Source organism: Chroicocephalus ridibundus, chromosome 4 (assembly GCF_963924245.1).
Source record: "Chroicocephalus ridibundus chromosome 4, bChrRid1.1, whole genome shotgun sequence".
NCBI lineage: Eukaryota > Metazoa > Chordata > Aves > Charadriiformes > Laridae > Chroicocephalus > Chroicocephalus ridibundus.
The window spans coordinates 72219919-72245086 of NC_086287.1; the positions used below are offsets into that span (position 1 = coordinate 72219919).

General features: G+C 45.5%; 1 protein-coding gene across 1 annotated transcript; it reads left to right on the top strand.

Moving 5' to 3' along the window:
* Nucleotides 1–1470: 1470 nt before the first annotated feature.
* On the top strand, nt 1471–23269 carry C4H12orf50 (chromosome 4 C12orf50 homolog). Its single transcript, XM_063333177.1, has 10 exons — nt 1471–1599; nt 3943–4066; nt 13208–13369; nt 14714–14791; nt 14882–14995; nt 19837–19956; nt 20178–20381; nt 21869–21958; nt 22523–22611; nt 23204–23269. Exons 1-10 carry the CDS (start codon nt 1471–1473, stop codon nt 23267–23269), a joined length of 1176 nt encoding a protein of 391 aa, XP_063189247.1.
* Nucleotides 23270–25168: the final 1899 nt, after the last annotated feature.

Genomic DNA, 25168 nt, shown 5'->3' on the forward strand with positions numbered 1-25168 from the left:
TTGGCCAGCAGTGGGTCCGTCCTGGAGCTCTATCAGACGTGGGGGAAGCTTAAGCAGCTTCTCACAGAAGCCACTCCTGTAGCCCCCACGCTACCAAAACCTTGCCACGCAAACCCAGTACAGAATTCATTCTTCCTGACCATACCTTCTCCTGTGCCTCATTTAGGCACAGCTGTACAGCTACAAAGAGCCCTTGCTTGCATAGCTCTTGGCAGTGTTAGCACTTTCCTACTCTGGCTGCTCGTGCCCACTGGCAGTTGTTCCCCATGCTTTCCTGAGCTTTCCCTCCCCTGTGTGCCCCAGTCAGTTGCTGGGCTTACGCAACTGTGGGAGCCTTTTCACATCGTTTGTCTGTTCACAGCTCTTGCCAGTACTCCCCACCTTGATCCCAGTGAGCAGTTTCATTCTGCGCTTAGGTGAAGTCATCCCTGTAGAAATCACTTTATTCCAGTGCCAAAGCCCCAGTGGTCAGGCATGTGGTATTTTCCTTTGCGGTTAGTCTTTGGGCCATCCGCTGATACTTGAGTTACAAACAAGCTGCTAGGCTCCTAGTGAGACAAGAAGACTTCGAGTCGTTTCAAAGCCTTCATACTTCTTCCCAGCTTGGGTGTCACCACCGCTGAGCCAGCCTCGTACTGTTTGTGCCCATGGAGTCACTGGCACCTGCTTTTCATGTACACATCTGTCATCCTTCCCACTGGCAGACCCATGGTGTACAGTACAGGTGATTAGTCCGTCTAGTCAAGTGGCTGTGGGTTTTGTTCCTTTTTTTCCCAAGGAGCCACCAGTCACATGACCTTCTGGTCCTCTCTCTTCAATTCTGCCTTGTATCTGCCTCCCTTCTCTTTGGCTTCATCTGTACCCTTAGCACTCTTTGAGTGATGGCATCCTTCTGTTTTAAGGTCGCGTCTCCTTTTCCTTTCTGTGCTTCCTTTTCTGCTTTACTCCTAAGTTCCCAGGTTTTGGTCTAACAGTGCTCTGAAGTGTTTATCTCCAAGTCACTGATGTCACTCAGTGTTGTACCCGCGACCCCATGTCCTGGGGATAACAGTATGCCTGACCATTTTCCAGGACTGAAACTTCATTTCCCCCCTATTTTTGTTCAGGGCAGCCTGGGACCTGAATGAGAAGGGAGGTGCTAATTAGGGACACAAGCGTACACTGTTCTTTCTGCTTGAGCTGTGGCGGTGGACATCATGGAAGCAAGAAAAAGCAAGGAAACCCATGTAACAAGGAAATGTGAGCAGTTAATGGCTAACAGTGTACTAACAGGAAGCAGCACGCTTCTCCATCCAAAGACAGAGGTACAGTAAGAAACACACCGGGCACAAGGATTTTGGTTAAAAAACAGTCAAAGAACAAGGTTTGTCTTTGTGTTATCAAAGACCACAGTTCCCATGGAAAGAAGCTGGGTACTATTTAAGCCCCGCCATCTGGTTTTTTTCCATTTTATGTCAAGGAAGCAGCGGAATGGGAGACTCTTTGAAAAGGTCAGAATTTCCGTACTACATTCTGAAGCAATGGAGGCAAAGGAAGATATTCGAGCTGGACAGGTCCCATAGCACCATCTTGCTGATGTCACAAGCTGGAGGAGTGCTGGCAACCGTGGAACCTTGGAAATGTAACATTCTATAGCGGTTGGCAACTGCCTTCGTCAGTTCAACAAGCTTGAAGCAGGTACCACCTCCTTCGTTTGAGTGTATTTCACTGCCAGTTGGAGTTTTGTTTGAAAAAAGAAGCAGAGCTAAGGTTCTGAAGGTCTACTTTTTGAAAGAAAACTGCTGGATAAGAATACGGTTTGCCTCAATGTTGATAGCTTTAACATTTTAACGTATGTTCTGTTGGTATTGAGAGAGTGGAGGTTGAAAGCAAGAGGTAAGGCACAAGAGCTGAAAATGGCCACAGCTGGGAATGACTGCTATTTCCATTTTTATTCCCCCAACGCACAGGTGAGTGCTGTAGATTTTAGAGTGATTTGTATTCTTGATTTACTTGATACATCTGTGTTTAAAGGGAGGTTTATTATGTAAAGTTAGAAGTTGGTATGTCACTCTGCCTGGTTATGGCTGCACCTGTAGATCAAATATCTGATTTTTGGAAGTGGTGAGAAGAGCTAAGGGTCATCTAAACTATGGACAATTTCTCCCATGAACTGGGCTCAGATACTTAAGGAACACACAAGTTAAAAACCGCGCATAAAGATCACTCATCACTTTCTTACTCAACCAACATTATATTCATTCTGAATAAATAGGCCATGTTTGTAATTTCTGCTTACAGCGACTACCTGACTTTCTGCAAAATCAGTTATCTAAACCAAAGTCCTTCAAAACGGGTTTATTCTTCCAAGAAATATTTATATTCCACCTGGTGAAAAGCCAGAGGTGAGTGTAGGGCTCTCTGTTATTGCCTCCATCTCAGCACTAGGGATTTAGGCGTCAATGCCTGGGCGATGGGCTTTGGCTCCAGGCCCCACCGTGTCCCAGGGGATTCCACAGTCACACTGGCTACGGTCCAAAGGCGGCGTGTTTTTCAGATGCTGCTCCTAGACCCATCTGATAATGTCTGGAACTGGGTGAAACTTGCCTTCAAATATTCAAATATTTTCAAGTGTGACTTTGTTTTCCTCTAAAACGTTACCCCAAAACTCATTAAGAAATAACTGGCAAATTGGCATTCACAGCTCTCAGCTAGGATATGTTTCATATCCAGGATATAAACCCGAGTTTATATTTGTTGCCGTACTGTTATACCTGGACTACTGAATCATCTCCCCCATTAATTAAAACTGAAAGGTTTTAAAAAAGGCAATTCTCATTTAAGGCAACCACTAGGGCATGGGAATCTAGTGTGACTTACCCACAAGGTCATTTTCCTCAGGGGAGTTCCAAGTGCAGATTCTGTCACTGTCAAGAAACCTCTTGGCTGTGTTCACAGCAGTACACCACGTATAATCATAGGATCATAGAATGGTTTGGGTTGGAAGGGACCTTAAAGATCATCTAGTTCCAACCCCCCTGCCCTGGGCAGGGACACCTCCCACCACACCAGGTTGCTCCAAGCCCCATCCAGCCTGGCCTTGAACACCTCCAGGGATGGGGCAGCCACAGCTTCTCTGGGCAACCTGGGCTGGTGTCTCACCGCCCTCAGAGTAAGGAATTTCTTCCAAATATCTAATATAAATTTCCCCTCTTCCAGTTTAAAATCGTTACCCCTTGTCCTATTGCTACACTCCCTCATAAAGAGTCCCTGCCCATCTCTCCTGTAGGCCCCCTTCAGGTACTGTAAGGCTGCTATAAGGTCTCCCCGGAGCCTTCTCTTCTCCAGGCTGAACAACCCCAACTCTCTCAGCCTGTCCTCACAGCAGAGGGGCTCCAGCCCCCTGATCATTTTGGTGGCCCTCTGCTGGACCCATTCCAACAGGTCCATGTCCTTCCTGTGCTGAGGACTCCAGAGCTGGACGCAGTACTCCAGGTGGGCTCTCAGCAGAGCAGAGTAGAGGGGCAGAATTACCTCCTTCAACGGGCTGGCCACGCTTCTTTTGATGTAGCCCAGGATGCAGTTGGCTTTCTGGGCTGGGAGCTCACATTGCCGGCTCATGTTGAGCTTCTCATCCACCAGCACCCCCAAGTCCTTCTCCTCAGGGCTGCTCTCAATCCATTCTCCGCCCAGCCTGGATTTGTGTCTGGGATGGCTGTGACCCAGGTGCAGGACCCCGCACTTGGCATGGTTGAACTTCATGAGGTTTGCTCAGGCCCACCTCTCCAGCCTGTCGAGGTCCCTCTGGATGGCATCCCTTCCCTCCAGCGTGTCAACTGTGCCACACAGCTTGGTGTCATCAGCAAATTGGCTGAGGGTGCACTCAGTCCCACTGTCCATGTCACCATTTAGTCTGTTTTTATTGTTGTACTTGCAATATCTGAAAACTGTTTTCTCCTGCAGCAAAAGTACAGCAACATCTCCTGTTTCTGGGAAAGACAACCCTTAGGCTGCATGAGGATCAGTTGTGCCTTCCATCATAGCAAACCTCGTTATATTAATGGACTTTTTTTGCCACCTAGTAACAGTGAGTAAAAATATTTTCTCAACAAGTTGTTTATGAGAGTAAGTAAATACAGGAAAATGTCCTTCTGATGCTTACTGCCCATGCTTACCTTGTATGCATTGAAGTCAAGAAATGTAGCATGGCAAATCCATCAGGTATGATCTGCTATCCCAGCAAGCTGAAGGCAAAGAAAGGAATTGTATTGGCATTTGAATAGGGTTGCCATGTGATTTTTTTTTTAGTTAGGATCTTCCTAACTATCAGTGACATTGTCGTGGTTTAGCCTCAGATGGCAACAAAGAACCACGTGCCGCTCGCACGTGCCTTCCTAATACAGGAAGGATCGTAAGAAAAGGCAAGACTCTTGGGTTGGGACAAAGGCAGTTTAACAGAACAGCAAAGGGAACAGGCAAACACCACCACCACCACCACGGATAGGGGAATATACAAACGCGATTACGGAACCGCCGCTCCCCACCGCTCGCCGACCGGCCGGACCCGGGACGCCCCAGCCTGCTTTTAAGCAGCAACTTCCTGCCCCCTCCCCCGGCAGCTCAGGGTGGGCGTGGCTCACATGGCATGGAATACCAGGAAAAGTTAACCCTATCCCCACCGGAACCAGGACATTATCCACCCCTTATTCCATACCATCTATGCCATGCCCAGCAGGTTCCAATGAATTGCCACCACTTTCCCCTGTTATATATATATATATATATATACACACATATAATGCCCTTAGTTTATGGGTCATCCCTCCAAAGTGTCCGTTGAGTTCTTTTAATCCACGGCTTTGGGCTCCATCTGTTAGAACGGTCTCTCAGGGCAGGTGAGATGCTGGGTGGTGCTGGTCTGTTGCATGCTGTATTTTTCGGAGCTTGTGACTGGTGCACCTGGTGTGGCTCATGCATGCGGTCCGTGGGCTGAAGATGTAGATCTTGAGGAAACTGCTGGGCGCCAGCTGCTGAGATCAGTTCTTATCCCATCATCCCTGTGCCTTACTTGTAGTACAACTGATAGCAATTATAGCAATGAGGCCATACAGTGACAGTGTTACTTAGCAATTAACAGCACACAATCTGATTCATTGGCTATTCTCGCCCAAAATCAGATCCCCATGAGGTACACATCGGACTTCCCCATCCTGCCGCATCACCCACCAAGTGCACCCAGGTCCTTGGGCAAAAGCAATCCCATGGATGGGTTTGCCTTTGCCTGAGGCAGGACTAACCCAGACTGTCTTCCCTAGCATACTCTTCATGTGCACTACGGGGACTTTATCCCCTTCTACAGTACGTGGAAGTTTTGATTGGGCAGGGCCAGCCCGATTGTTAGATCCCCTGGTGTTAACTAGCCAGGTAGCTTTTGCTAAATGTGTATCCCAGTGTTTGAAAGTCCCACCACCCATTGCTCTCAGTGTAGTTTTTAACAGTCCATTGTATCGTTCTATCTTCCCAGAGGCTGGTGCGTGATAGGGGATGTGATACACCCACTCGACACCATGCTCTTTGGCCCAGGTGTCTATGAGGCTGTTTCGGAAATGAGTCCCGTTGTCCGACTCAATTCTCTCTGGGGTACCATGTCGCCACAGGACTTGCTTTTCAAGGCCCAGGATAGTGTTCCGGGCAGTGGCATGGGGCACAGGGTATGTTTCCAGCCATCCGGTGGTTGCTTCCACCATTGTGAGCACATAGCGCTTGCCTTGACGGGTTTGTGGCAGTGTGATATAATCAATCTGCCAGGCCTCCCCATATTTGTATTTCAGCCATCGCCCTCCATACCAAAGAGGCTTCAAACGCTTGGCTTGTTTGATCGCAGTGCATGTCTCACATTCATGGATGACCTGTGCAATAGTGTCCATGGTCAAGTCCACCCCTCGGTCACGAGCCCATCTATATGTTGCATCTCTCCCTTGATGGCCTGAGGAGTCATGGGCCCACCGAGCTATGAATAGTTCACCCTTACGTTGCCAGTCCAGATCCACCTGAGCCACTTCAATCCTAGCGGCCCGATCCACCTGCTGGTTGTTCTGATGTTCCTCCGTGGCCCGATTCTTCGGTACATGGGCATCTACATGGCGTACTTTCACAACCAGATTCTCTATCCGGGCAGCAATATCTTGCCATAGGTCAGCAGCCCAGATGGGTTTGCCTCTGCGCTGCCAGTTGCCCTGCTTCCACTGCTGTAACCACCCCCACAGAGCATTTGCCACCATCCATGAGTCAGTGTAGAGATAAAGTACTGGCCATTTTTCTCGCTCAGCAATGTCCAAAGCCAGCTGAATAGCCTTCACCTCTGCAAACTGGCTCGATTCACCCTGTCCCTCACTGGCTTCTGCAACCCGTCGTGTAGGACTCCACACAGCAGCCTTCCACTTTCGATGCTTTCCCACAATCCGGCAGGACCCATCAGTGAACAGGGCATATTTCTTCTCATTTTCTGGCAGTTTATTATATGGTGGGGCCTCTTCTGCACGCGTCACCTCCTCCTCTGGTGACATTCCGAAATCCTTGCCTTCTGGCCAGTCCATGATCACTTCCAGAATTCCTGGGCGACTGGGGTTTCCCATTCGAGTTCGCTGCGTGATCAGTGCAATCCACTTACTCCATGTAGCATCGGTTGCATGATGTGTGGTGGGGACCCTTTCTTTGAACATCCAACCCAGCACCGGCAGTCGAGGTGCTAAGAGGAGCTGTGCTTCTGTACCAACTACTTCCGAAGCAGCTCGAACCCCTTCATATGCTGCCAATATCTCTTTTTCTGTTGGAGTGTAGCGGGCTTCGGATCCTCTGTATCCATGACTCCAAAACCCTAGGGGTCGACCTCGAGTCTCCCCTGGTGCTTTCTGCCAGAGGCTCCAGGTAGGGCCGTTCTCCCCGGCTGCGGTATAGAGCACATTTTTAACATATTGTCCTGCCCGGACTGGCCCCAGGGCCACTGCATGGACTATTTCCTGTTTGATTTGTTCAAAAGCTTGTCGTTGCTCAGGACCCCATTTAAAATCATTCTTCTTCCGGGTTACTTGATACAGAGGGCTTACAATTTGACTGTAATCTGGGATATGCATTCTCCAAAAACCCACAATAACTAAGAAAGCCTGTGTTTCCTTTTTACTAGTTGGTGGAGACATAGCTGCTATTTTGTTGATCACATCCATTGGAATCTGACAGCGTCCATCTTGCCATTTTATTCCTAAAAACTGGATCTCCTGCGCAGGTCCCTTGACCTTACTTCGCTTTATAGCAAAACCAGCGTTCAGAAGGATTTGGACTATTTTACTCCCTTTCTCAAAAACTTCTTCTGCTGTGTTTCCCCATACAATGATGTCATCAATGTACTGCAGATGTTCTGGAGCTTCACCCTGTTCCAGTGCAGTCTGGATCAGTCCATGGCAAATGGTGGGACTGTGTTTCCACCCCTGGGGCAGTCGATTCCAGGTGTATTGGACGCCTCTCCAAGTGAAAGCAAACTGTGGCCTGCACTCTGCTGCCAAAGGGATTGAGAAGAATGCATTCGCTATATCAATCGTGGCATACCACTTGGCTGCTTTGGACTCCAGTTCGTACTGGAGTTCTAGCATGTCCGGCACAGCAGCACTCAGCAGTGGCGTGACTTCATTCAGACCACCATAGTCTACAGTTAGCCTCCACTCTCCATTAGATTTTCGCACCGGCCATACGGGACTGTTAAAGGGTGAGCGAGTCTTGCTGATCACTCCTTGAACCTCTAGTTGACGAATCAGCTCATGGATGGGAATCAGAGAGTCTCGGTTAGTGCGATACTGCCGCCGATGCACCGTTGTGGTAGCAATCGGCACCTGTTGTTCTTTGACCCTCAACAACCCCACAACAGAAGAATCCTCCGAGAGACCAGGCAAGGCAGACAACTGTTTAACTTCCTCTGTCTCCAAAGCAGCTATGCCAAAGGCCCAGCGGTACCCTTTTGGGTCCTTAAAATACCCTCTCCTGAGGTAATCTATACCAAGGATGCATGGAGCCTCTGGGCCAGTCACAATGGGATGCTTTTGCCACTCATTCCCAGTTAGACTCACTTCTGCCTCCAGTACAGTCAACTCTTGGGATCCCCCTGTCACCCCAGAAATACAAATGGGTTCTGCCCCTCTATAGCTTGATGGTATTAAAGTACACTGCGCACCCGTGTCCACTAGAGCCTTATACTCCTGTGGGTCTGATGTGCCAGGCCACCGAATCCACACCGTCCAATAAACCCGGTTGTCCCTTTCCTCCACCTGGCCGGAGGCAGGGCCCCCCTAATACTCGTCATAGTATCCATTACTCACTTCTTGCATAAATGACTTGGAAGTTCCTTCAAGAGGATCAGAAGCAAGATCAGGCCTTCTGCTTTGTCTGGGGAACGGCCCACTGGAAACTGGGGCGGCACTTTTCCTGGAGGGATCCCCTTTTGTGGTTGTCCTTCCTTGCAACTCCTGTACCCGTGTCCGCAGGATCCAAGTAGGCTGTCCATCCCACTTCCTCATGTCCTCTCCGTGGTCCTGCAGGCAGAACCACAGGGTGCCTCGTGGTGTGTACCCTCTGGACTCTCTCTCTTGAGTGGGGAAATGCCTGCTTCTAATAGCTGAGATGCTGGCCCGTGCAGGTGGGGAGTAGAACATATTCTCTTCAAGTTGCTGGACCTTCCGCGACAATTTCTCCACAGCTGAGACAAGGGGGGAAGAGAGACTTTCTTCATATCGCCGGAGCCGGCCAGCTACCTCATCCACCGTTGGTCCCTCTTCACCTTTCCATTCCATTACTGCCAGGGAGTTGGCATATGACGATGGTGCGCTCCGTACAAACTTCCGCCACATGGGCCTTGTGCATCGCACCTCATCAGGGTCTGTGGGTAAGTCGGCATTGTCCAAGTCATAATAAATCATCTCCCGCACGGCTAATTCTCTCAGGTACTGGATACCTCTTTCCATGGTAGTCCACTTGCTTGGCTGACATACAACATCCTCACTGAAGGGGTACCTCTCCCTCACGCCTAACAGGAGTCGTTTCCAGAGGCTGAGGGCTTGGGTCTTTTTCCCAATCGCCTTGTCAATGCCGCCTTCCCTAGACAGGGATCCCAGCTGCCTGGCCTCCCTACCCTCTAATTCCAGGCTACTGGCCCCATTATCCCAGCACCGGAGCAGCCAGGTGACAATGTGCTCGCCTGAAAGTCGGCTGAAATCTTTTCGCATATCCCGCAGCTCACTCAAGGATAGGGATCGAGTAATTATCTCTGGTTCTGCCTCTTCCTCCTGCTCTCGTGATGGCCCTGGTTCATCATCATCTCTTACTAAGCGAACTGATTTCTTTGTGTACTTCTTCTTCTGTATGGGGGCAACTGATACCGGCACGGGTTGGTTCCCTGGTTCAGTGGCAGTGGCTACCACGGGGGTTGCAGTAGCCGCAGTGTCTGCCGCAGGGGTTGCAGTAGCCGCAGGGGCCGCCGCAGGGGCTGCAGTAGCCGCAGGGGCTGCCGCAGGGGCTGCAGCAGCCGCAGGGGCCGCCGGTCTGGTTTCCATCTCTTCCCCTTGAGGGTGCTGCATAATTCTGAGCAGTGCCTGGTAGATACTGGCCAGGGCCCAGCACAGCGTGGTGAGTTGTGCCTCTCTAGAATAGCCACAGCATTTTCCCTTCAAATATTCTACCACTTTATCAGGGTCCTGTAATTGTTCAGGGGTGAAGTCCCAGACCATTGGAGGTGAGTAGTTCTCTAGGTACCTGCCCATGCTCTCCCACATGCCATGCCACCCCTGACTATCCAGCCTCGGAGCAGATCTCCGGGTGGTAGTCTTAAATAGTTGCTTAACCCTAAACAAGACCTGGAACGTATTCAGGAGACATAGCACTAGGAACACACTAGTTTGAGTATCCCAAGGATATTCAAGATTCTCAAAAGCTGTCATACCTGACCCGAAGGAGAAAAGGGAGGCAAAAGGGATGGGGAAACTATTAACAAATTCTGAGAGATGGTGTCCAATGTACGGACAGGACAACAAAACCACATAAACACCCCAAAATAGCCGTCTGAACAGTGATGTTATCATATCATAAACAGATATCGCACAGGACAGCAGAATGATAATCCTCATCCCTCTTCCAGACATGGTAAACAGCATCGCAGGGAGTACATAAGCCATATAGGAATTTATGTAACACAGCCATGAGAACAAACCAAGCAACATGATGACCAGTGACTACTTACCTAATAAAATAAATGCATACAAGAAAAAAAAAACCAAAACCGTTTTTTCCACGTTCTAGTTGGATTCTGTCGTTATCTCAACCCTTCAAGCCCCACGTTGGGCGCCAAAAAGGACTGTCGTGGTTTAGCCTCAGATGGCAACAAAGAACCACGTGCCGCTCGCACGTGCCTTCCTAATACAGGAAGGATCGTAAGAAAAGGCAAGACTCTTGGGTTGGGACAAAGGCAGTTTAACAGAACAGCAAAGGGAACAGGCAAACACCACCACCACCACGGATAGGGGAATATACAAACACGATTACGGAACCGCCGCTCCCCACCGCTCGCCCAGCCTGCTTTTAAGCAGCAACTTCCTGCCCCCTCCCCCGGCAGCTCAGGGTGGGCGTGGCTCACATGGCATGGAATACCAGGAAAAGTTAACCCTATCCCCACCGGAACCAGGACAGACATGAAAGATAAAGGCACAAATGGCAATTTAGGTTGCTAAGGTCCGCGGAGCAAAAGTGGTGCTTTACTTGGGTATTTGCTAGATTACATCTCTCCAGTAGTCAAAAGTGGTGAGCAGGCAGGTAACCATTTCAGAGAAATGAAAAGTAGTGTGTGTGGAGGGGGGAGGAGGTTGGTAGGGCCACTAGTAGCAATATCTGTTGATAGAGCACAATGTGTTAGGTGGGTGAGACCCACCCCCTTGTATAGAAAACATCAGATTACAGTGCTGTGTGTGCAGGTATATTTCCAGTTCATCATTTTGAATACACTTTTCAGGCTAGAACACTGGATGCAGGCTATTAAGTAGAGTAACAGTGTACAAGGCAGTACGATATCTGAAAATCAGAGTATTTATGGAAAAAACCACCACATTATAAGTTGGGGTTTTTTCTTCAGTCCTTTCTAAGAGGAGCTCTCGTTTACCAAGAGTCCGACCTGGGACAGGGTAAGAGTCCAGGGCAGGGAACCAAGACACATGTCAGAAACCAGGCGGAAGCCAGAGTGAGAGCACGTCAGCATGACTTGTCATAGATGCATGAACAAATGGACAGGACAGGAGGTAATGGGCATAAACTTGAGCATGGGAAGTTCCACCTAAACACGAGGAGGAACTTCTTTCCTTTGAGGGTGGCAGAGCACTGGAACAGGCTGCCCAGAGTGGTGGTGGATTCTCCAACTCTGGAGACATTCAAAACCCACTTGGACGCGTTCCTGTGCCACCTGCTGTGGGTGACCCTGCTCTGGCAGGGGGTTGGACGGGATGATCTCCAGAGGTCCCTTCCAACCCTATGATTCTATGATTCTATGATTCTATGAAACCAGATTTGTTCCTGGGCCTTATCTCCAGACCTGTAGACAGGTGTCATAAGAGAAGCCCAGGAAGACCACTAGTCAGAAGCAAACACCTTGCGTTCCTGAAATTCCCCCAGGAAAAGGTAGTCTGTTGTATCTGGGCATGTTGAGCCGAACTAATCACGGAGGACCAAGGCAAGAGCTTGAGTGCTCTTTCTGCGAGTGTCCATACTGCTTTTAGTGCAGTTCCCACACCCAGAGCATTGGCACCTGGCACCTTGTGCTGCCGTACACACCATGCAGGCATGCTTTTGGGTCTGGTGTGAGTCCAAGAGGCACTGTGGACAAGGGCGTGCTGTAGAAGAGCAATGTCCAATGAGAAAATGGACCCAAGCCTTTTTCTTTATACTGCAGTATGTATAAATTCAAAGTCTGTGTGCTCCACAATAATACTGTAAATATTGAAAGTGCATTTATTCATTTTAATAGTTAGAAATCTTGTTAAACTAATTTAAGTTTGGTTTGGCTTACACTGCCCAGAGCTAATAACACCCTATTCTGGAAACTGAGAAAGGCTCTGTGAAGTTAAAGTGTTGTATCTTCCTTTCTCTGGCATGTGATACAACAAATCTGTTCTGCCAGTGTGTTATTAAAATGGGTTTACTACAATACACATGCTCCTGTAGGCAAGCAAGAGATGCATAAGAATAACAGCAACTGCAATAAAAGAAAATGCCCATGCTTCATCTAATTTCTTTAAAAATGGAAACATACCCGACTTTGATATTTTTAATATAATGCACAGAATCCTGATTGTATCTATAGCTGCAAATTGTTCAGCTCAAACAATACAAATAGACTCACCATTTTTCATCATTTTTATTTTCAGTCCATTGCACTTCCTGGCTCTCAGAAAATGCCACCCCCATACTGAAATAGTTTTGTTGCAAATATTATGGGTAGATATAAATTCCTAAGGAAAATAATATCTTTTCTGATTTTCTTTGAACTTAAGTGTAAATTACTTTCATGAACTTCATATTCTGTCTCAAAATCTACATTTTGTACTTAGTAAAGAGAGTCGTGATTCAGAAAATTGATAGAAAAAAATATCCACAAGCTAAAAAAAGGTAATCCTGTGCTTAGCATTGCTAACCTCTTCAAAATTGATGCCATGAGGAGTGATAGAGGCCTGCCTATTATTCAGCATGTTTAAAATAGTTTCACAGGTGGGGGCCTAAACTCGCTTACTTACTTCAGCCCAGCTATTACTAATCACATGTTTCCCTGTGTTGTAAATATCTTAAAAGGGCTTGGAAGAAAGAAGGTTTCTGCCTCAGATTAATCTATCCACCATCTGGAAGAGACAGACAGCTTTTTTCAAATAGTGTAGAATGATCAAAACGATCCTCTTTCCAAAAGGCTTTATTCAGCAGTGCCTCATCTGTCCATCCGCAGGAGCGAGTACCCATCATTTTTCCTACTCTCTGTAGCTGGAGGATGCTCTTTTGTCAGCCTTCACAGAAGATTTTTCCTAAAAGGCGCAATCTGTCTATTTAATGATTCCTTCAATATGATAATGATTTAAAACTATACCTGCTGGTCTGAACTTGCACGCGATATTCCTGTTCCCTCCTAATAAAATCGATATACTGTCCTTATCTGCAGATGTCCCATTGCAGCAGGGTGTACAAGAAGGGATGCTGCATCCAGCCCATCGTCAAGAATCACTCAGAAATCAAAAGAATATTTTACTACCAATTCACCCTCCCCTGATTATAAACCTCAATGACGAAGAGGATGAAGAGGACAACGAAGAGGAACAGAACTGTAAACAGTTTTTTTCTTTCTTTTAAAAGGAAGTAGAATGGGGGGTTTGGACTCTTGCAATGTACTTCACAACTGATTTATCATAATAACCATCACATTTTTAGAAAGGAGTTGTTGACGAGTTTTGGAAATAGTTTCCAGCTAATCTTCAAAATATTGGCACTGGTAGTCACCAGATGTGACTGAGGCAACATTTTCTAACTCCTGTGAAATGCCTAACTGTGTATTTCAGTAGTGGTGTAATTCACATACCTCTGTTTCATTCAATAAAGTTTAAAATTTGATCCACCATTCAGATGATGTGATCCACCATTCTGATGGCCATCAAATACTCTTCAAAATTTCTCGAAATTTGGGGATGAAATCACCAGTTTAGGAGGCAGTTCTTTTCTGAGAAACAAACTTTGGAACAGGGGCTGTATACACTCATCACTGAAGGTGAAGTCACAGGTTTGTTTACAAAAGATAGCTGTGTGACTTCAACTTAAATGATTTGTTCAACTGATTTCCTGAACTCTGAAGACAGTCTCATTTTATTACAGGAGGTTATTCTTGAATCTAGTGAAGAGAACCCAGAGAAAACTCTTCACTAGATTAACTGAATGTCTATGTGTGTATATTTACATTATTATTTATTTCAGTTTTTTTAAACATTGCTAAACCACTGACTGTATCTCACCTAGAGATGAGAGCGAAGTAATGAATTGCACATTCCCAGAGAGTGAAAGGGAGAGAATGACCTGCTCTCCTGTGTGGACTCTGCAATGACTGTGCTAGTTCTGAGGCAGACCCGAGTTGCTTTTCCCTTTCCCCCTGCCTTTCAGGTTGGCTGGGGGGGGCTGCCTGTTAGTGCTTCCTAACTCGCTTTTGCTCTGGGTAAGCCACTTTAACTTAAACATCGGAAAAAGTAAGGCTTTGGTCATCTTAGTGAGACTTAACCGAGACAGATGAGGAGCACTCGCTTCACCAGCTCTGCTGGAAGATGTTACAGGACAGGAACTTTGGGCGGAGGTTTTGTGACAAGCACTCCCTGGTGACGTGTTTAGTCGGAAGATTTCCTTTTGGGTGTAAATGAAAGATTATTTTGCAAATGAGGACTGAAGATGTTTTTGAATCATTTTAGATCAACAAACACAAGCTTCTTAATACGAGTAGTAACTGCAATTCCATTGCACTTGTCAATACCTAATATTAAGGGATCATTTTTCTGTCCAGAAGGGGAGGCTGCAGTCAGAAAAGAAACATCTGAGACTGAACTTAAATTCATGATGGTATTTGATTATTAAGAATTGTTGAAGGTCTTTGTATAGATACCTAGTAATCTTTTAAAAATATTTCCTACAGATGTTTCTAATTGGGTGCCTAAGACTGATGCAGATATTGAAGAGGAAAGAGCAATAAAGGAAATGTGCTATAAATCTGGTAAATATGGAATTAGTGACTCTTTCCTAAACAGCAGTGCTGCCAATATAGTAAACTTTGTGATTTTTTTCTCCCCTGGGGTATATTTAGGCGAGTATTACAGGATTCAGTACCCTGACGAACACCAGTCAACAAAAACTGTGTCTTCACGTCCCAAAAATGAGCTATTACCCTTGAAAGCTACTGAACGAGACTTGCAGAAAGGCAAGTGCATTCCATCTTCTCTCTCTCTCTGTGTTTACCAGTTTTAAAATTACTGTTACAGGGAGAAACTATTAAATAGTTTGCCCGTCCTCCCCGCTTTTTTAATTTAGTGACAATGAAAGACAGCGTATTACAAAGAGTACACAAATGCTTCCTTCATTTTTCCCCTGTGTATATATACTGTCACACACATGATGACTCCCTGCATCAATCAATTGTAGATGGAAAAGGTGGAAATGGGCTGTTAACCCTATGTGTACTTTCTTGAGATACACAACATCGGTCTTTCACGTGATTTTTCTGCATGATCGAGTTGTATGTAGTCCAAGTTTAACCACCTTAAGGTTAGGAACGTAGTTTAAATTTCTCATCTAGGCTCTCTATTGGAAATTAAGAGAGACAGGCAGTCTTTTGGAGTTACTTATTGGATCATAAGAGAAGTGCCAAAGACAAGTGCTGGCTGTCTTGGGTGCCTAGATGATTAGATGTAGCAACACATCAAACTAAATTTAGCTTAAATAAATAACCCCTTGAAGGGTCTTATAAAAGATGGTAACAGAAGAGTTCTGTTTTCTTTGGACATTGGGCTTTATCACACATAATTAAGGTCAAAGGAAGGCAAACTGATAAATATTTACCTCCCTTAGTATGTTTCTCCATTGTTCTTGACCAAGTGGCATGACTGAAAAAATCTGCAGTAGTTTTTTAGTGAATCAGTAATAATACAATTCCATCATAGGAGGGAGAGTTATGTTCTTAACAGAACAAGACACCACAGTAACCAGTAAATCAGTCATTAAGAATTGCTGGGCAGAAATATGACCTGCTACGTTAAATAAAAAAGAATATTCTTGTTTGTTTTGTGTAAATGTCAGGGATAAAATCTTAATAATACTGTCTTATGTAAAACAGATTTGAGTAGGACAATGTGCTAATAAAAAAATGGGTATTGAAAAATTGTCTCCATTTTGAATAATACAGACAGGTGAAGTCACATTTTTCTGACTGACCGTTTTTGCCAGCCTAAATTGTTAAATAGAATTGGGCAACATTATTTTCTTCTCATGTCCACATTTAAAATGTTTGTTATTAAAATGGTTTTGATAAGCTATTTCTGGCAAGTATTTGGATAGATTTAGACTACAGACAAGGAAATCACAGAATCACAGAATCACAGAATGGTGGGGGTTGTAAGGGACCTCTGGAGATCATCTAGTCCAACCCCTCTGCCAAAGCAGGGTCACCCAGAGCAGGTTGCACAGGAATGCATCCAGGTGGGTTTGGAATATCTCTGGAGAAGGAGACTCCACCACCTCTCTGGGCAGCCCATTCCAGTGCTCTGGCACCCTCAATGTAAAGAAGCTTTTCCGTATGTTGAGATGGAATTTCCTTGTGCCCGTTGCCCCTTGTCCTGTCACTGGACACCACTGAAAAGAGTCTGGCTCCATCCTCTGGACACCCACCCTTTAGATATTGATCAGCATTGACGAGATCCCCTCTCAGGCTTCTCTTCTCCAGGCTGAACAGACACAGTCTCCCAGCCTTTCCTCATCAGAGAGGTGCTCCATTTCCTTGATCATCTGCATCGCCCTCCACTGGACTCTCTCCAGTAGTTCCCTGTCCTTCAGGAACTGGGGGGCCCAAAACTGGACACAGTGCTCCACATGTGGCCTCACCAGGGCGGAGTAGAGGGGAAGGGTGACCTCTCTCAACCTGCTGGCCACACTCTTCTTGATGCACCCCAGGATGCCCTTGGCCTTCTTGGCCACAAGGGCACATTGCTGGCTCATGGTCATCCTGTTGTCCACCAAGACTCCCAGGCCTCTTTCCACAGAGCTGCTCTTCAGCAGGTCAGCCCCTAACCTCTACCGGTGCATGGGGTTATTCCTCCCCAGGTGCAGGACTTTCCCATGTTGAATTTCATTAGCTTCCTCACCCCTCAACTCTCCAGCCTGTCCAGGTCTGGGTGTATGAAGGCACAGCCTTCTGGTGTGTCAGCCACTCCTCCCAGTTTTGTATCATCAGCAAACTTGCTGAGGGTGCACCCTGTCCCCTCATCCAGGTCGTTGATGAGTATGTTAAACAAGACTGGACCCAGTAAAGACCCGTGGGGAACACCACTACCCACAGGCCTCCAGCTAGACTCTGTGCTGCTGATTACAACCCTCTGCGCTCTGCCATTCAGTCAGTTCTCCATTCACCTCACTGTCCACTCATCTAACCCACACTTCCTAAACTCACCTATGAGGAAGTTATGGCAGATTACGTCAAAAGCTTTGCTGAAGTCAAGGTTGACAATGTCCGCTGCTCTCCCCTCATCCACCCAGACAGTCATTCCATCACAGAAGGCTATCAGATTGGTCAAGCATGATTTCCCCTTGGTGAATCCATGTTGACCACTCCCGATAACCTTCTTTTCCTCTACATGCTTAGAGATGACGCCCAGAATGAGCTGTTCCATCACCTTTCCAGGGATGGAAGTAAGGATGACTGGCCTGCAGTTTCCCGGGTCCTCCTTCTTGCCCTTTTTTGAAGGCTTATGTGACATTAACTTTCCTCCAGTCCTCAGGCACCTCTCCTGTTCTCCGTGACCTTTCAAAGATGATGGAGAGCAGCTCTGCAATAACATTTGCCAGCTCCCTTGGCATGCGTGGGTGCATCCCATCAGGGCCCATGGATTTGTGGGTGTCAGGTTTGCCTAAATGATCTTTAACCCGATCTTCCTTGATCAAGGGCGAGTCTTCCTTAGTCCAGGCGCTCTCTCTTACCTCCAGGGTCTGGGGTTCCTGAGGGCTGCCTTAGTAGTAAAGACTGAAGCAAAGAAGGCACTCAGTAACTCTGCCTCCTCTGTATCCTCTGTCACAAATGAGTATCCATGTATGAATATAGCTTTTAAGATATGCCTTTATTTATAACTACATACATTCAGAGAAAAGGACAGAGATGAGAAGCAATGCTAGAATTAAATCTCTCTTTAAACCCATATGTATTGAAAGCTTTTTAAATACACTGTTTATCTAATTTTTTTGTGAGTCTTAATGAATTAGCTATTTGGTTTCATGGTATTCTTTGCATTCATTTCAGGTAAAAACTTAATGTAATTGTAAGAGCAGAGTCTTTGCATTGTTCGCATCTCTTTGGGTGCTCTTGAAGTGCAGATAACTTTGTGAGACTCCCTTCCTACAGGAGGCGACTGTTCTGTGGCACAGAGGAACACATTTGTTGAAGGGAAAAGATGTGAGGCACTGCCTCGGGAAAAAGAACCAATTGCATCAAAATATTCCAACGTGAAAGGTAGTTAATTATGATGCATTTCCTAATTTTTAGGTGTTGTTATTTTTCTTGCTCTGCAAGTGCAGTGGATGTTATATGCTTTGCATAAAACCAATCTGAAGTGAAAGTTTCTTTCATTGCAAGATGACAGCAGTTATTGAGGGTTACAGTCCAGTTCTGCTGCTTTTAGCCAGTTTGCATCCTTTATTAAATTCAGTGTGACCAGGATGAGTCCCTGAGTTACCAAAATCTTTGACATCCACAGGTTTGAGCACATGACATGCTGTGCGCTTTCCACTTCCATCGACTGAAACAGATTTGAACATAGGCGGTATCTCACAGAACATAGGCCTTAACAGAACCGGTAAAACTATGGTCAAGGAAAGAGCATAACACTTCATAAAGTGTACTTAAAAACTAGTCACATGCAGCAAATTAAAATACCGACACCAAAATACCTTGATGGATAGACTTCCTCCTTTTCACGAGAGAATTATAGAATAGATTTGGCAGTGTATTAAATGTGTCAATCTGATTATTGTAGCTAAATTGTTACCTGATTATTACCTTATGGTTTTGAAGCAAAAAGAAAAAAAGGACAAACTTTGACTTTAAAGTACCCCATAAACTGAAACCAAAATACATAATTTCTGCTGCATTCTGGCCCAAAGTGAGAGGAATAGAAGTGCTTATTTACACTAGCAGGAGGAAAGGAAGAACAGGCAAAGCCGCGTCTTCCTCCAGAGTTGCACGGGCCAGGTGAAGAGCACTGTGGCTACTTTATACTACCACTTGCCTTGAGAGGTTCTGTTTGTAGTGTGAAGTGGGCTTACCTCTGCAACCAGTGCCATGACAATTTTAGCCTCATCATTTGCAGTATTTTGTTATGTTCATGAACTGCCCGTGTCCAGGATGTATCTCGATGCTACAGCCAGAAGAAGTAATTTGTAGTTCAGCCAGAAGGTGTCCTTCGGCGTGCATGGGTTTCCATGGACTCAACCATGGGTGTTCCAGAGGTCCATATGCCACCAATGCAGTGTAGAGAAAGGATGTATCTGGGCAGATAGTCAGCACTTAGAGGAGAGGAGTGGGTGAGGGTGCTGTGTTCACAGCTGCTGTTGAGACAGTCTGAAAAGACAGATGCATTCAGAGAAAGGGACAGAGATACTTCCCCAAAGCATTTCTTCAGTTGGGTTCTCTGAGGCACATCATACTACTACGATGACATGCATCGTGAAAATACCATAAATTCGATCAGATAGGGTTCATGAAAAGTGAGAAGCTAAAGAACGAGAAGGTATTTTGTAGCTGGTTCTTTACTTTGGAGCCATAGTTTTCTTCAACCTGTGTATTAGGGTGTTCTCTTAGAGAGCATGAGAGTTACACGTCAGTTACACTACACAGGATCCAAATAACTAACAAAAGAGAGGAAGACTATAGACTGAGACGTTAAAGGAAATTGCACTAAACAAATCAGTAGCTCACAGAAGTGGGAGGAAGAGAGTGGCAGTGCCGTTCCCTATGCTTACACAGAAGCAGCTAAAACCTTCTTTCTGTTGCCTTTCCAGGTGATGGTAATACAATTTCTACAAAAACTAATAATTCAAAAAGAGAGGGAGAGCGTTCTGGAAGGAAAGTACCCATAGCAGGTATTCCCAGAACAGATCGCAGATCCTTTGAAAATGGAGGTAATATACTTTAGCATTGGCTTCTCATTGCTGAACATCTTGTGGTAAATAAAATAACGGAATATATTTTGGTTGGGCATTTAATTGGGCATGTGGTTCATTTAATTTAATTGCGCATTTGGTTCATTTTATCTTATCTTCCAGCCTCCAGTCTCCTGCAATATGTCAAATTTTGAGTAATAGCACAACATTATTGTTTACATTTGTTTTTTCACTTTTAGGAATTCATACTTCAGACCCCAAAGGAAAGCCATGTCACCAACAAAGGGGTCCAAGTAAGGATGATGAAACTGCTCCTTCTACACCTTATCTGAGAGAAACTGGAAGAAAGACTTATTTCCAAGCTTCAGCACCTCAAAGATCAGCATATGTAGTCTACCGTAGCATCACTGTCACCCAAGAACCAATGTTCAGTGGAACTACAGGTGGGCTCCTGCTTACACAGGCTGCTTAAAATGCCTCAAATATACCTGTCTGTGTTGTGCTGCTTTCGATTTTGTCCCTGCAGGTGACTAGTAAGTTATTTGTGCCTAAATATGGGGAAGAGTGTATTTGATCCAGCATAATTTTCAGAAGTAGGATGTGGCAGTATGCATAGAGAGAAATGTTAAGCCTTACGAAGCTTTATAATTGGTCAGATGGAATATTCATTAACACTGATTTAGCCACCTTTGTAGCAGGAATTCATTTCTCTGCCAACAAAGAGCGATGAACGCAATGATGTGCTGATGTGCGCTAACATACTGATCCCCACTTTCTACAGCATCTTTTATGTGATTTATTCTTTTGAAATATTTAATAAACCTTGGAATAATCCATCTTAGTGATAGCAATATCTTATCTTACTGATAGCAATAGTAGTAGTTTTGTAGTAGAATTTCAGTTTCCTCTCAAGAAACGTTTCTTGTTCAACTTTTTTCTCCCAGCAGGGGACAGAAGAATGACCTTGCTTTGCATGGTATTTATCCACAAGTAGGATTTCACCATAGGTTTGACTGTGATGGATTTACGATTGTTTTCATTATTTAGGATTATTTCTCATCTTGAATAAACAAGGGCTTGGGTCTTACTCAAATTTCTGTTATCAATTTAAATATACTCTAAATTTTTGTGATTTGTACTGTTATTTTTTGCACATGATTTATGTTGGACAGAGGACTGACTTCATTCCTCCTTGCAGGATGATATTTTCCTTCATTGTTTTTCCATCTTTGAAATACTCTATTGTCCTCTTGATGGTACGTACTAGGTCATAAATTTGACAAGAAGCCTCCAGGTGGGATTCTGAATCTTGTATCTTTCTTTTTGCAATCGGTTTCAGATGTAACCATAATTTTACATCTTTCGCTTTATTTTTACCTTGCTAATATAGCTTCATGCAATCTAGTAGATAATTGGGGCTTTATTTGCCTTTCTACTTTCCATCTCCCTGGTTTCTCTGGATAATCATGTTTTTTTCTCTGTCACTTCATCAAGAAATTTAGTGGTAAATAATGTACATAATCATAAGTTAAGAAAGTGATTTCGTCTTGCCAGTTTCAGTCACCTCTCCTAAGCTGGGTTGAACTTCCCTCCTGAGGTGCCTCCCTTTCTTAATTTCCAATACAAGGAACCTCCTTCAGACAGAGTAACCCCTACTTTCAGGTGAATAAAGTTAAGTGAAATGAATCCCAACATCACTGCTTTGTCTCGGGGACGAATAGTAGTATTTTTTTTTCTTTTTTCTTTGAATATTTGCTTCCATTAAATGTAGACAGATTGGTACAGAGACTACGGAGAGAGCATTCTTAAGGTGAAGAATATATCTTATCAAATTTCCAGGTTACTAAAGGATAGAGCATGTCAAAAAAAAGGTGACCAACGTTTTTATCGTATGAACAACCATTACCACTTTTGCAACTTTTCTTTTCAGCAGTCCCTGAGCCATGTGGTGGGAAATGCTCCAAACAAAAGAACCAGACTGACAGAAACAGAAGATTTTGGACCCAAATGGAAAACTATGGTAATACTTACATGTTGCATATAAATGGAAAATTTTGGGATTAATGTGCAATTAATAATTGGACTTAATGGAATTAACCTGGAATGAACACAAAACCAGAGCATTAATAATACTGACTTTAGAGAAATGTCACAGAAAGTGCCCAGTCTTTAGGCAGCATACTCTGATGAAAATTAGCTGCCTCTAGTGCTTTTGCAAGCAGAGATGAAGGAGGAGATTGGAATTATGGACTCCTATAATCTAAACGCAATTGATGCGTTTGGGAAGATTTTCAAGACAGGAACACTCGATTTGTTCAGGTCAAGGATATCTGTGGCAGAATCGCCCCATTTAGAAGATCTTGTGACCCTGATGGAAACACTGCAAGGTTACAGATGATCTTTAAAGTACTAGGGAGAAAGTCTGTCTTTAATACTGGCTTGTATGTCAGAGATGATGTACAATTCACCTGAAGCCCTGTTGACACTTCAGCTAATGTAATATTTAATTCACATATCAGACCAAGAGAGTATTTCCTGAAATTGTAGCCGACATTAAGAAACGATGTCTATGTTTTTTCTCTAGACAAATACCCTTCAGGATATTATAATGCACCAACTTGGAGGAAAAGAAATCCACATGCAACACCGTCGATGTTTAAAACAACCATTCAGGTAACTTTTTGACAGAAATTTTTACAATTCAGTCTTTTTAGTAAAAGCAACATGTCTTTCCCCTCCTAGAAAACGTTAAAGTGCTCTTGAAACTTCCCCAACTGAAAACCTGAGAGAGTCTAAGCAATGATGAGTAGTCTGAAAGAGCAGTTTTGTTTGTTTGCAGACAGGTAATTTTGCCTGTATAACTAACCCATGATTTCTGATTTTTCACAATATTACTGATATGAAAGGCAAAAATACGTACCTGCCTTTAAAGTGAGGAGCTCCACAAGCAGTGGCGTTTGGCTTGTAGCAGTGGACAAAGCACAGCAGAGACTGAACGAGTGCGATCTGTTTGTCTCTCTGATTGCTCGTGAAGCAGCTTCAACAGCTGAAGGATGATCAGCCTGGGTTCAAATTCATAAAAGGGCTCAGGCTACAAAACACTCACAAGATACCCTACGGCCCATCAGTACATTTTACAGCTGTCTTGAAAGCAGAGGGTAGAACCTCTATGTTGTGTCTCGTGTTGAAAGTTTACTTCTTAAAATGTTTCTGAAACAGCATATAGTTTTACTCCAATTATGCACAAAATGTTCTCTTTTGACAGCAGAGCCAAGAAGACATGGAAGTGAATAGAAAAGGAGAACTGTACATAGAGAAGAGAAAGAGGTGAAGCGAGTACGTCAATTTACAAGAAAAATCTAAATGGAAAGAAGGAAGTTATCAACTTGAAAAACTGGATCAACTGGAAAAAGATGATAAAATTGCAAATTCCAAAAATAAGATGCAGGAAGTACCCTGCAAAGTTTCAAAACTGATTAAAAATTCAGAAAGTATGCTCTCTATGGTCACTTGTAAATATCGTCTCTAAGTTTAGTCTGTTATGAAACGCTGACAGTTGAAATTATTTTAACAGAGTATGTTTTAATGCATAATTACTAATATGAATAAATATGATTAGTTTTACTTTGCAGTTTCAGAGGATTTTAATGGAAACAGCAATAGTAATGCATTCTAGAAAGTGGCTCTTTTGATGTGAAAGCCAGATTCTTAGATGGTTCAGCTGTTTGCCACATGTTTGTGGGCTCAGGCTCAGTTTGATTTTGAGATTTCTGCCATTTTAGCAGGGCAGCAGAACTGCGTTATGAACTAAATGAACTTCACAACAAAACCTTCAGAATTAACTAAAATATGCTTTCACACATATTTAAAGTAAAGTATAAAAGACTGGGTAAAGATTAAGAGGAAGAATTGATAAAGGTGTGGAGGGAACAGCCCTCTGGAGATAAACTCCCGCCGCAGAGAAACTGGCAGGGTCCTCCTCAGCCAGGGGCCATAGACGCAGCCCCAAGCCATTGATGCCTCGCCTTTTCCACTGAGCATGGGAGCTGGGAGGGAACACCCCATTGGTCAGTTTGGGTCACCTGACCTGCCCAGGCCTTCCCGCAGCTGCCAGCCCTGCCCAGGGGAAACACGCCCGTCACTGCCCCTGCTGGCCCCAGCAGGCAGCGTGGGCAAGAGGCTCTCCCTGAGCAGAGAGCTGGCTCTGCTGTGCCCCAGCCCAGGGCTGGTGGTTGCTTGCGTGCAGTCCTGAGGCACAGCTCCCTGTTGGAGTGGCCTCCCCAGCCCATCTGCCGGCTCCCCGGGCACATGAGGGTGCAGCCCAGCAGGGCCCGGCAGGGACTTGGGCATCTGCACTTTGCTGAAGTGTTGCCTGAGCTCCTCCTCTGCCCGCTGAGCCCAGCAGATCCTCTCGCCCCAAGGGAAGCTCTTCTCTGCTCCAGCCTTTTGGCCAGGTCTGCAGGGCCTGGCATGTCTGGAGGCTGGTCTGGCTGGGACCCTCATGGCCCAGGGGGACTGGCAGAACCTAGAGCAGCCTCAAGCGCTGGCACAGGCGAGTGAAGGCCAGGAGGGTTCTAAAAGGGTGCCAAACACATCCTGAACCATGAGCGGTTAACGATGAGAATTCTTCCCAGCAGGTCGTGCGGGGGTCTGTTTTGCAGCTATGCTGAAAAGAGCCCGGAGAGCCCCGGGATGCGCTAGTTCTTGCAGCGCTTGCATGGCACCGAGGGCTTTTCTGCTCCTCAGACTGCAAGCCAGTGAGCGTCCTGGGGGTGCCCAAGAGGCTGGGAGGGGACAGAGCGGGGACATCTGAGGCCAACCGCCCAAAGAGATATCCCACAGTCTACCACAGCGTGCTCAGCAATGAAACTGGGGGGGGGAGGGGGCGAAGGTTGGCGGGGGCTGCCCTTGCTCGGGGCCTGGCTGGGCATCGCTGGCTTGCTGGTCAGCAATGGCTTTCTTTTGCATCCCTTGTTTTCCTTGGGCTTTCTTTTCCACTCTCCGTGTCTCTAAGCCACTACTTTTCTCCCTTTCCCCCTTCCGATGCTCCCCCTGCACCTCACTGCGCAGGAGCGAGGGAGCGGCTGTGTGGTGCTGAGCTGCCGGCCAGGCTTTAGCCACACCAGCCTGTGAGCAAAATCATGCCCTCCCGAGGGGGAGAGGGCTCCCCCTTCCTCCTCCATCACGCCGCGGGCTTCCCCTCTATCCCACTGGCATGCATGAGAACCTC

Coding starts and splice junctions, on each gene's coding strand:
- C4H12orf50 (XM_063333177.1), top strand. CDS start 1,471: ATGGGAGACTCTTTGAAAAGGTCAGAATTTCCGTACTACATTCTGAAG. Junction 4,067..13,207: donor TTTTTTGCCACCTAGTAACA/GTGAGTAAAAAT, acceptor CCTTATCTGCAG/ATGTCCCATTGCAGCAGGGT. Junction 19,957..20,177: donor CAGATCCTTTGAAAATGGAG/GTAATATACTTT, acceptor TTTCACTTTTAG/GAATTCATACTTCAGACCCC.